Source organism: Cyphomyrmex costatus, unplaced genomic scaffold (genome assembly GCF_001594065.2).
Source record: "Cyphomyrmex costatus isolate MS0001 unplaced genomic scaffold, Ccosl1.0 scaffold361, whole genome shotgun sequence".
NCBI classification, from domain to species: domain Eukaryota; kingdom Metazoa; phylum Arthropoda; class Insecta; order Hymenoptera; family Formicidae; genus Cyphomyrmex; species Cyphomyrmex costatus.
This window is the reverse complement of record NW_017277786.1, coordinates 50758-63471: the sequence shown is the minus strand read 5'-3', so window position 1 is coordinate 63471 and position 12714 is coordinate 50758. Positions and strand designations below refer to the sequence as shown.

The 12714-nt window shown below is 29.5% G+C and overlaps 1 protein-coding gene across 1 annotated transcript; it reads right to left on the bottom strand.

The window, feature by feature from the left end:
* Nucleotides 1-39: 39 nt before the first annotated feature.
* Nucleotides 40-2035, bottom strand: LOC108776545 (dnaJ homolog subfamily C member 28). The gene is made up of 6 exons (XM_018543197.1): nucleotides 1972-2035; nucleotides 1447-1691; nucleotides 1235-1366; nucleotides 1062-1151; nucleotides 536-886; nucleotides 40-446 (listed from the first exon to the last, which is right to left on the bottom strand). Exons 2-6 carry the CDS (start codon nucleotides 1564-1566, stop codon nucleotides 42-44), a joined length of 1098 nt encoding a protein of 365 aa, XP_018398699.1. The 5' UTR covers nucleotides 1567-1691; nucleotides 1972-2035; the 3' UTR covers nucleotides 40-41.
* Nucleotides 2036-12714: the final 10679 nt, after the last annotated feature.

The window sequence follows — 12714 nt, the reverse complement described above, 5'->3', positions numbered from 1 at the left end:
ATGTACAAATAAGTTTACGATATCACATCTTTTCTGTTTATCTAAGTAATTTTTTTACTAAATAAGTCGCTTATGAAATTAAATAAGTCTTGGGATATATTCACTTTCGAGTTATCATGACTAGTATCTGCATATTTTTTAATATTTTTAGAAGGTGATATTGATAATGCTTTCTCGGCCAATTTATCCAATCTAACATGGAGCATTTGTTTCTGAAGTATAGGAACTAGCAAGTTATATTTATCAATTTTATTATTTATCTGCCTTGTTGTAATCTTGAATTTCTCCAACTTATCATTCCATATTAATCTATCTTTTGGAGTTAATGGGAGCTCGCTTATATCATTACGTGCTTCTGACAATTTTTTTTTCAATTCTTCAGTCTCTTCTCCGATTTCTTTTGACAATTGTATCCATTCTGGAGTGAAGCCATTGTCTATCAGTATCTGCAATCGTGATCAATATAAATAAGTCAATTATGTTCAAATCATTGAACAATAATATCCTATATATTTCTATATCTGATGCAATTTACCTGATTCAATTTATGGGTCACAAAATCAACATATGGATTCATAGCGTTTGTGGCTTTCAATGGCTTTCCCATTCCAGGTAAATCACTGAATTCACCCTTGTTCATCGCCTCCTGAATCAAATCTTCCACTAAACGATCCATGCCATAACGGGTTTTAATATCCTTAGCTTTCTGCTTATCCATGCCGATTAATGTATTACGCTCTTCTGCCTGTAATTTCTTCAATCTATGCTCCATTACATTGTCAACTGCCTTTTGAGCTCTTTCTATTGTATGCAATCTTTGTCTTTTGCTTGGTGTACCAATTCCTACATCGAAAGTCAAGTAATGACGATGCTGTGGTGCTGTATGCTGAAAGAAAAGTCAATTAAAACTCAATTTTAACTAAACTAAAAAATTCATTTTAACTAAACACACATCTTTCTGCTTTTTCTTTTTATGTTAAAAAAAAAGGAAAGAAAATTGAACTATAAAGTTCAATTAAAAACTTTTGATATACATACATATATTTGTTAAATAGAACTACCTTAATATCAAATTCTTCCACTTCCAATGATGCCTCTTCATCTTTCTGAACATGCCTGATTCTCCGAATCTCTCTATAGGCACTTTCAATCTACATTAAACAATCATACAACGAAACAGATTTAATTTACTTATTTATCTCAAGAAACACAATGTATTCTCGTGATATATTACCTCGGAAAATCTAATAGCATCGGCTTCTGGTGTTCCACTATCCGGGTGAAACCGTTTTGCAAGATGAACGAACGCCAATCTTAGGGTCTCGTCCTCGCAATTCTCTGCTACTCCTAACGTTTCATACAGTTTCTGTCAAATACGATTTAAATTATTTCAGTAGTACAAATTACACATATTATATAAAGATTATATAATATTCAATATTATACCTTTGCAATTTGCTTAGCATGAAATCGATGCACGAACTTCTTGGAGAAGATCAACTCGGCGGATGACACGTGGGGAAAATAAGCTCCCGGCTTGGTAAACAGTCGATTTAAGGACAACATCTTCCAACGTGTGTGTTACAAGTAATATATTTTTATATCATTGAGCATTACATAATTATCGCGAAATTATTTCACTATGTGCGCAATGTTATCTTGTCTGTCATAACTGGTCATGACACTCATGACTGTCGTACGCATCGAATGTGATCATATGACGAGTGTAAGGAAATTACAACAAATTTGAACTTTTGCACCAGTTCATCTTTTTTCCTTTTCTCTTCTTCTACTGGGGCGCCTTTAGATTCCCACCCGAGTGCTCCCAGGTGTCATGTCATCCTTGTTAACATTTGGTAAACAAAAAGGATACCTGGGTGGCACTCGGATGGGAAATTAGGAATCTGAACATAGCTTAGAGAAAAGGGAGAAAGATGAACTAATGCAAAAGTTCAATAAAAAAGAACAGACCTCTTGATTATTGGAGATGATTGGAGATCAAGATGTAGTTTCTACACTTGTCGCACTCCACAGTGCTGACGATCGTTCAGATAGAGCTAAGTAGTGCAACCAGAGAGAAACCTGAGAGCGGCCATGCCTGGGATTTAACTGTTACTTTATTTTGAAGCGCCTTTATGTCCACAAAACGTGGACATTGAACTATGTAGCCAATGTCCACGATCGTGTCGGCAATGTCCACAATTTTTTGGTTCGATTCTTCCCTATGTCCATGATTTTTTGGTTTGAATCTTCCCTATGTCCATGATTATCAATCCGTTAGCCAAACAAAGCAGACAACCAATCGATGTGTCTGAGACCAAGTCAGAATCAGTTCTTTTTGGTTGAACTTTTGCACCAGTTCATCATTTTACCTTTTCTCTTCTTCTAGAGAAAAAAGGAAAAAATACGAACTGGTGCACACAAAACACGAATTTTATATAATAATTGCAAAGCGGCATTCTCTGTTGAACACAACCACTAGGCCGATATTTTATCGGTCGACAATGACTGCAGAACAGAGTGATTCTCAGATCATCTATTCTTGAAAAGAAACGTATATATGTATATGAGAAATTAGAAAAATACTAATACAAAATTTATTAATAAGTTATAAAAAATAAAATTTTGAATTTTGTATATCTTCTAATAGAGAAATAAAAATTGCTGACTTTTAAGAAACTTGAAATCAAATATTCAAACGAATTAATTTCACGAATTTTGTCTTATAATACGTGTCTGTATAAAAATGGAATAAGGAAGTTGTTTTTTTTACGTTAACTCTCTCTCTTAGCCCGTTCTTACTAAATATATAGATAATTATTAGTAATTAGTACAAACGAGTTAGAGAGGCCCTCCACACCACCCCCGCCGATTTTATCGGCGGGCCTCTTTTCTTTATAAACTAGAACAATACAGGCGCGCGCTACGCACGCGCTATCAGCATTTGACATTATTAAAAAAAATATATACATAAGTAGTCAAAATGAGTAATCACTTATATTAAAAATAAATGATCATGTGAGTAGCTTGTAACGTAAAATCATATATTAAAAAATAATTTTCTTTTATCTTTTCTATATCAAGAAAATGACAGTTTGAAAACACTATCATTTCCACATCACCTTGCGGTAGATAGTATGATGCGTTTTTTTTATAGTGGTTTCCCCATTAGGCCTAATCCACTTCTCATATATTACCCTTTTATATTATTTTTTCAGAGGATGTTATTATAGATTTTAGGATACTTTTTGAATACGTTTTTCAATAAACATAAGATGTGTTGAACATTTTTGAGATATTATACCATTATATCTTTTTTTCATTATACCTTTCACAGAGTGAAAGTAAGGATAAGGAATAATAAATAATAAACAATATATGCACAAAAATAAAATAATCAAATAAATTAATAAATAATTATTTTTTAAAATAAATAAATATATATTTTTATTAAAAAGTTAAAACATTTAAAATTATTTATTTAATAACAAAGAAATAATAAAAATTAAGAATTTACTTATTCATAAATAAATTATAAATTAAAATTAATACAATGTTGCTTATGTAATATTATTTAAAGTATTTATGTAATACAAGTTTAAAAATACTTTTAACTTATAAGAACATTTTTCTTTAATTATTTTACTAATTTAAAAACTATTATAACCTTGACATTGTAATATTAGGATTTTTTAATATCATAAAAATTTACAATAAAAAAAGGTAAATACTGTACTTTTTAAAAGTAAATACTATAAGTAATATGTAAAGGCTCAAAATGATTTAAAATTAAGTAATAATAAATAATGCCTATATGAATCGACACAGTGTGACACAATTTATTGGAATTGTATAAATCATAATTAAATAATATGTAAAGGCTCAAAACGATATAAAACTTTAATATTATTAAGTACCTTTATGTTATTATTTTTTATTTAAAAAATAAAAGGAATTATTTATATATTTCTTTATATACATAATTTTTAATTTGTTTATTATCACGTTGACTACCTAGATAAACTTTTAATGCTTCCCAAGAATGTACTCTTGAAAAAGCAACATAAATCATTTAGCAAAAACGAGCTAAAGAGGCCCTCCACCACCCCCGCCGATTTTATCGGCGGTCCTCTTTTCTTTATAAATTATACTTATACTCGTAAAAAACGGACCATCGTAACAACAGCCTGTTTTTGCGGATAATTGTTGTTTTATATTTATATTTTTTATTTTCTTTATTTTTCTTTATTTGTTATATACTCGTACATCTTGAATACAATATTTAATGCTATCTTTGGATATAATACTTTATTCAATTTAATACATTAATAATTATAATATTTGTACAATAACTATGTGAATATTACAATGACAGTGACAATATATAAGAATAATAATATTTACAATCATAATATATACAATATAAATGCTGTCAAAATACATGAAAAATTATATTAAGAGAGAACATAATTAAAAAATTACATTATTATATATAATAAAATAGGATTACACGAAAACGTCGAAAATACGTACAAGAACACATAATTTTATCAAATGTATAGTTTCTAGATACATACAAATAAAATTTATTATATATCGTTATATACCCTAACAGTCTAATTAACGTATGATATAATTTATTAGTATATTTGTACAAATTACAAAAATTAATTTGATAACATTTTTATCTAAACATAGTTTACATAAATTTTACATTACGCATCCAATACTATAAACATTTATTTACAATAAAATTAAATCACAATTACAACATTAACGTGTTACACAAGTAATATCTGTATAATATTTTACATTGTTAAATTAAATTTCGATAAAGATTTGCTGAAAATACAATAAAAAATGTAAAACTATTAATTTATAATATATTATCTTCATATTTGCTAATTGGAACAGAATGCTGATAACTGAATAAAATTTAAAGTTTTATTCAATTTTAGTTCCTTCTTTCCAATTATCAAGTATTGTATGATATCTATGAATGGTTTCGTTTCACATATGGTGCGAATGATGTACCATTTCATCTTTAGTATTCGGTAAATGACAAGGATAAAATTATACATCTTGCGCATCGTGTGTGAAACGGAATAAGGACTTATATTTTCTCTTTACCTATATAATATATTAATTAGACTTTGCCTATCCGTATTTTTATTTCGTGCCTATTCGCCTATAAATAAGCGGGATGACCTAAACGCGATACTAAACGAATAAGAAAATTTTAGAAATGTAAGAACTCGCAATTTAGTTTGCGAGTTCTTATGTTTCGACAATTTGGCCCTCCCGAAAGTGATTGCCCTCCCAAATATCAAGAGACATGGTAGTGTATCGACTCAAAGACCATTTAACTTACATTTTATATTTACCTTCGTACCTTTGATTGGTGTTACATACCAACGAACCTACCTTGTAGATCCTCTTCGTCTTCTTTCTTCTGGCCAAATTAAACTAACCTTTTGATGATCTTGGCCAATAATTTCTGGTTTCGTATGCCAGAAATCGACATAAAAAGGATAAACTCCTTTTTGCCTGCCGACTATTACCGGCAATAAGAGTAAAATTATTACGCTTTTGTTCGATGCGCGAAACACGGACGCGTCGCGAAGGGCCATAATATTAATGAAATTAATTGTAGGTACTACACGAAAATAAACTGTCAATGAGATACTATAACATTTCCAATTAATATACGATTAAATTTTGTATGTACTCTTTATTCGCGTTTCTGCGTAATTAAATACCTATCTATTTACTAAAATATATATATCCGATTAAAACTAAACGTAAATTAAAAAAATCTTTATATTGAGACACTGATCTAATTCAAAAAAGCTCTATCGCGAATATTATGAAATTTAGATTTGTTTTTTTAAGTAAACTTTATGAAATAAAAATAAAATCTTGATTTAAAAATAAATTTAAAAAATTATTTAATCGTAACTACTATTTGATAATCTAAAGCCCATTTACATCGATTCGACCGATTCGTTACTGAATTTCATTTCGAAAGCATTCGGAGACGAGAAATTCAGAAAAATGACGTAAGATTCGATAGGGATAATAAATTTCCCTCAATAATATCAATTTAAATTATACCTTTTTATAGTAATTATAATTTATTAGAATTATTTTTTATTTATTTATAATAATTATTTCGAAATAAAAAGTATTTCAAGTGACACAAATTTGTGATCACAATTTTAAAACAGTTATTAAAATTCTTATTTCATTTCGTGATAAAACGTAAATTGAATCTCACGTCATATTACTACTTTAACTGATAAAATCCAGTTACCAATTACTACGTATGGATAAGTTATAACAGTTTAGGCTAAAGTTAGAGCAGTGAGAGAGATAAATAAAATTAGAAATCATAAAACGTCTTATATCAAAAAGCAAAATGAATTGTTTGTAATGTATCGCTCAATATTAAAACGTTTGTTATTATTTTATAAAACATACAATCATGATATATCAAGCGATAAATATAAAATTACTTAAAAAACAATACCTTCTTATACGCACTGTTTTTTTGCACTAACTTTTGTAAAACTTAATCTTAGATAGGTAATTGTTTGAATGGGATAGATGGGAAAAATAATGAAACAACATGTAACACTCGGATCTTCAATCTTCATGGTATGAGATAATCCAAATGTCACAATTTTTGTTTTAATGTAGGTAATATCTTTAACCATTTTTCTATATTTTTTTCATTTTACTAGATTATTGCATTTTGTATTTAATATACAAAATATATAAATATTTTATTCTCTTTATTTCTTAATTTATGATTTAATCCTTCGTGTACCGACGTATTTTCGGCACCTTCGTCGTACCGACGGGGGTCGTTTGCGTCCTGACGTTTGTTGAAGCACTTAAAATGCTTTAAAAAATCTGAAAAAATTCATGGAGGTTCTTTCAACCTTCAACTTGAAGTCCCGACTATAATATTTAGGAAAAAAGTTATTTTTTAATATAATTTGTTATTAAAAAATGGAGGTACTATAAGGTTATATAATTTTGCTTGGGTCGAAAACGACCCCCGTCGGTACACGAAGGGTTAATATGTATTCACCCCCCTGTTTTTATTTATATTTTATTGATATACATTTTCTGTGATTCTATTATGCTATTTTATATTATTCTTTATATTTTCTTTGTATATTCTAAGATTTTGTTAATTTTTTTCTATTTAGTCATGTAAGAATACCATGAGTCAATTTAAGTAACAGCTGTGAATGAAAAAATCAATATACTTTAATCTTCTATAGTTTTGTTTAATCTATTCATAGCTTTAAATAATTGTAATTGTGTATTTTCAACTTATAAACATGAATATTCAATCGATTTTTATGTACTCGATTTTAATATGAACCAAAAAATATTAATAAACGATCAATATAAATAATCTTCTATTATGTCCTCATGATATTCTTAAAATTTTTGAAAAATTTCGTCTTTATGCATTTGAAATGTATGTGCAACCGAACGTATTTTCGTATGCACATAAATTTATACGCACAATATATTCAGCAATAAAGAGGGAGGATCCAAGATTAAGTTTATTCTAATCTGTTAAAACTTATCCATTTTAGGGCAACGGATGTATGGAATGTTACGTTCTTGTCTATTAAATTTATATATTACTATTATTAAATTGATGTATACATGTATCTAAGTATACCTCTCTCTTTCTCTTTCTATATATAATATATTATTATAATAAAATTACCACACATCCATACCCCAATAATAACGTTAATTAATCACTCACCGACCCGATGCGCAACAGCGGAGTTACATCTGCAATGTCGCTACGATGATTCTGTAACAAAAAAATACATAATCCAAATTAAAACACAATTCTAAATTTTATGAAAAGACCTCTTAGAAACATTTTTATAAAATTTCAAATTTTAAAGCAATATTTACCGCAAGGTTGCTCCACCGGTGCCCGATGCCTCTCCCGGTCCTCCTCCTCCTCTCAGATTTGGGTTGACATCCTCTCGCACTGGTCACTCGCGTAAAACACTCGCGAATAGTATACTACAATAGCGCGCGTTTTCCGGGTTTACAAAACCCACGATAGGATTTCCATTTCGGTCGGTGGAATCAACACCACACGTCGACGAGTACTGCGAAACACACGGTTGTTGCCGAACAAGGGTTAAGCCCCACACGATAGAAGACGTAATCGATCGTATCGAGTCCATCACCTCTGATTTAAGGAAAATCACGTTTAAAATTGACTCAGCCATACGCCCTAACTGTCATTTCATCGTGGACACAAAAGGTGCTGTACCTCGTGCGATAACACGAGGCTAGTAGACGTGACGAGCGCCTCTTGATTTATTAACAAGAGAAAAGTTGGTACCGATTGCCGATTCTAACAATCTAGACAGTATCGGAAATAGGATCCAACCCCTCGTAACGAGCAGATCATAAGATCAACAGCTAGGTTCTGACCAAGTCAGATTAAAGCGATTAAAAACTGGTAGATAAATTAGAGAAATGAGCGTCCTGACAGAGTTATACAACTTCAGCCTTTTTGGGCGACCCAGAGATGAACCCGAGAGACAATCGATCGCTTCTACCGCTAAGGGCCGAACCGTTTGCCGACAGACGGAGCGTGTCCTCTATCAGCCGAAACCGCGCGAACACAGCACCCTGTGCGAAGTGCGTGACATGTACGCGGCCGACATCACCTCGTGCCCGGGCACTCGGCGTGAGAGTTGCAATGACCACCAATGGTGGCCACACATGCAGCAACGTCTCGAAGAGAGTTCCGTTTCCTGTCGAAACATTGTAGATGTGATTCCATCGACAGTCGAAATAGATCTCCATCGAATGGGTATTGTGAAAAGTCCAATTACTTCGATAATAACTTCAACGGCACTCCCGAAACAAACGCGACGAACCGGCTGCGGTTCGTATATTTTCAATTAAATCGGCGACGAGGGTACGTTGGCTTCCCCGTCGTTGGATTTTTACACGAGAAGAGAACGATTTTACTCGAGTATCTAAAAATTTATCTAGATACGCGTATCATTCAGATAGATCCGAAAATTTTGAGGTACTTTAGGAAAATCGTTTTACTTCCTCGTGTACATCCTCGGGGTACTGAGCCCTCTCACCACGTCAAGGTCGTACCCGTGAGAGGGAAGATATTATATGAAATTCTGAAAAATGTATTATACATTTATTATCTATATTACTATCAATAATTATCGGTTAACTTTTAAAAATAAATATTAAATACACATCAATTTGTCACGAAATAAATTAAGAGCAGATAAGAGGGTTGATATCTATTAGATATCATAATAAGGGTTCATGAAGTGGGCTAGAAATTAATAAAAATGAGAAATATTCCTTTCATTACCGACAAATAGTTCCATAGTTACGCTCAAGTTTTTATACGGATAATATTACAAAAGATGCACGAAAACGAAAAATTAAAAAAATTATTAATTATGATATACGAACTATGTTAATTAGAAATCGTATGAATTCCGCACGTTATTTGCATGGAAATATTAATTGTTTTTTATAACTATAATGAGTTATCGTTCGAAGTACTCTACAATCGAGAGTTATACTCAAGGTAGAGAAAAATTTTACGTTAAAAAAAATTTTTCTCTTCCTTGAGTAAAAAAATCAAGTAATAAAAATATTTATTCCGATTACTTGATTAATCAGGTAATTAAAAAATTTTCATTCCGATTACTTGATTAATCAGGTAATTAAAAAATCTTTATTTCGATTACTTGATTAATCAAATAATAAAAATGTTTTTTCCGATTACTTGATTAATCAGGTGATTAAAAAATTTTTATTCAAATTACTTGATTAATCATGTAATTTGTAATTATTAATTTAATATTAATCTTTTGTCGATCCCTGATTGTGAATCATCAGAAAGATTGAGAGAGAGAGAGAGAGAGAGAGAGAGAGAGAGAGTTATAAAAATTGAAATATAATGGAATGTTACAAGCACTTCACGTAAATGATTATGCAAAAAAGTCACGCTAGTGAAAACCACTTTTTATCTGTTTCGTCTTGTGTCAGCACAACAGTTAATACGAATTATTTAAAATTATAAAATAATTGTAAAATATGTTCTTCGGTGTATAATTACAGTATCATATTAAACGGTTCGTGCTGTTAAAATTAAACTGCTAGAAATTATCTCATTAATTCTACGATAAAATACTAATTGGATTTCACTCTGTTTCAAATATTTTAAAGTCAAATTATTAAATTTGGTCCTATTTAAAAAATAAAATAAAATAGAGTAATTGAAGGGCTAAGAGCCAGTGATGTAATAAAGAACGTTTAATTCTTTAAATTTAATTCTTTAAAGAATTAAACGTTCTTTATTACTTTTTATTTTTAAAGAATTAAGTTATTTAAAATAGATGTTTTTAGTAAAAAAAAAGATTAAAAGATTAATCTTTATTACTTTAAATAAATTTTTAAAACTTATTTTATGTTTTATATTTTAAATACGTCGTACCAGTCAGCAGTCGTTAGTCTTTAAAATAATTTTATTTAAAATATATATTTCAAACATATATACATATATATACGTATATGTATTTAATATGCATTTAAATTATGTAAAAAACAAAATAAAGCAGTGTTATTTTAACATTTCTTATTTTAAAAAACTTTTTCTAACTTATTTCTTATTTAATACTATTTAAGTAAGTTTTTGAAATGTAAATTACAACGTTTAGTATTATCTGTAAGAGTGTTCATCATAAAAATACGTTTCAGAAAGAAATATTAAGTAGAGCGGTACAGCTATATCTACTTACACCGAGCAGCGGTAATGGAATGACTGTTCGCCGCTCTGTTTATCGGTGAGCCGGGTGAGCGAAGGCTGTCCGCCCTTCCACTTCAAAACAATTCCCAAGGTTGCTTTCACTAACGCGTCTAAGGGTGCGATCTACTTCATCGCATCCTAATATTAACGCGTCGAAATATTCATTAACGCGCTCGCGTATTACAAAATAATTAAAATTTGTTACATTTTTACTGTTCTCCGATAATTACAATTTATTATACGATTTTTGCTTTATTTCTTACATTTGTTACGCACATACATGGCTTTTGAAGACTTCATCTTTAGATATTTCAAATTATATTACAATCAGTGATTATTAGTTTATAATATAATTTTTTATTACACCAAATCCGCATAATGTACGCAATATTTTTAACAAAATATTGACGCATTGTGCCTTAAATTTTGTTACTTTTGAATTGTTTAATTTTTGTGTCTTATTTCGCATTCTCTATCCGAAATCAAAAAGTAGATTATATTTGAATTATACATATATCTATGTTTGAATGAATACGAATGCTATTTTTATATTATTACATTATTCTATTTAGTCGGTATAGTCTTTAAAATAATTTTATTTAAAATATATATTTTAATATATTTTAAATAAAATTATTTTAAAGACTATACCGACTGCTGACTGGTACGACGTATTTAAAATAAAAAACATAAAATAAGTTTTAAAAACTTATTTATATAAAAAATAATAAAGATTAATCTCTCTTTTAATCTCTTTTACTAAAAACATCTATTTTAAATAACTTAATTTTTTTAAAATAAAGTAATAAAGAACGTTTAATTCTTTAAAGAATTAAACGTTCTTTATTACATCACTGGCTCTTAGCCCTTCTCTCTCAATTACTCTATTTTATTTTATTTTTTAAATATGACCAAATTTAATAATTTGACTTTAAATTATTTGAAACAAATTATTTCTAAAATTAAAAAATGTTTTCATTTATTTTTATCTGAAAAATGTATAACATATCAACTTTTTAATTGTAAGTCATCAAAGAGAGAGAGATAGAGAGAGAGAGAGAGAAAAAGAGAGATTTATAAAAATTAACATACAAGATACACTGGGCAACAATTTTAACGCAATATTCCACTCTGCAAAAATAGGCAAACTTTAAGATAGAATAACTTCGTCAAAAATTATTGTACCGAGATGCTCATAGCATCTTTAAAATCATGCTTTAAAAAAGCATTTTACAGTTTGAAACCTCTACTTTTCAAGTCGCTATTTGAAAAAATGGTCTCACTGAGATTTTATGAATTGACTTGGAAAGAAAAAGGGCACTAGGAGTTAAGCGCAGTATATAACTTTACGCAAACGCTGATTTTTATCAAGCAAAACTTATTTATTACAAAAATTATTTTTACATGTTTCGGCTCATTTTTGAGCCTTCTTGAGAGACAATGGAAAATTACATAAATAAAATATAATTTAAAATTGACAATGAATTAAACAATGTTTAAACACCGCGAGCTCTCCAACAACCAAGAAATAAAATCAGATGACAATTTCATCTTAAAGAACATAATAATACGACCAATAAAGGCAGAAATTAAAAATTAATAAAAAGAATGCTGGAATTGAGAGAAATAATTTCCCAGAATTTCTTAGAACACTAATAGTTTTGAAATTGAATTTATCATAATTACGATTATTTTACCGGAAGTGGGGAGGCTCATCATGTTCACAACGCTACTGTATCGCAAACACTCTCAAAACCGGTCTTCAGAATAATTTAGGCCAGTCAGTCTCATACACAATGAGTTACAACAGATTGTTAGACGGTATTAAATTAAAATTATCAAATTGCAGATAACAAATGTTAACG

Coding starts and splice junctions, on each gene's coding strand:
- LOC108776545 (XM_018543197.1), bottom strand. CDS start 1,566: ATGTTGTCCTTAAATCGACTGTTTACCAAGCCGGGAGCTTATTTTCCC. Junction 887..1,061: donor TGGAAGAATTTGATATTAAG/GTAGTTCTATTT, acceptor CTTTTCTTTCAG/CATACAGCACCACAGCATCG. Junction 447..535: donor TGACCCATAAATTGAATCAG/GTAAATTGCATC, acceptor TCACGATTGCAG/ATACTGATAGACAATGGCTT.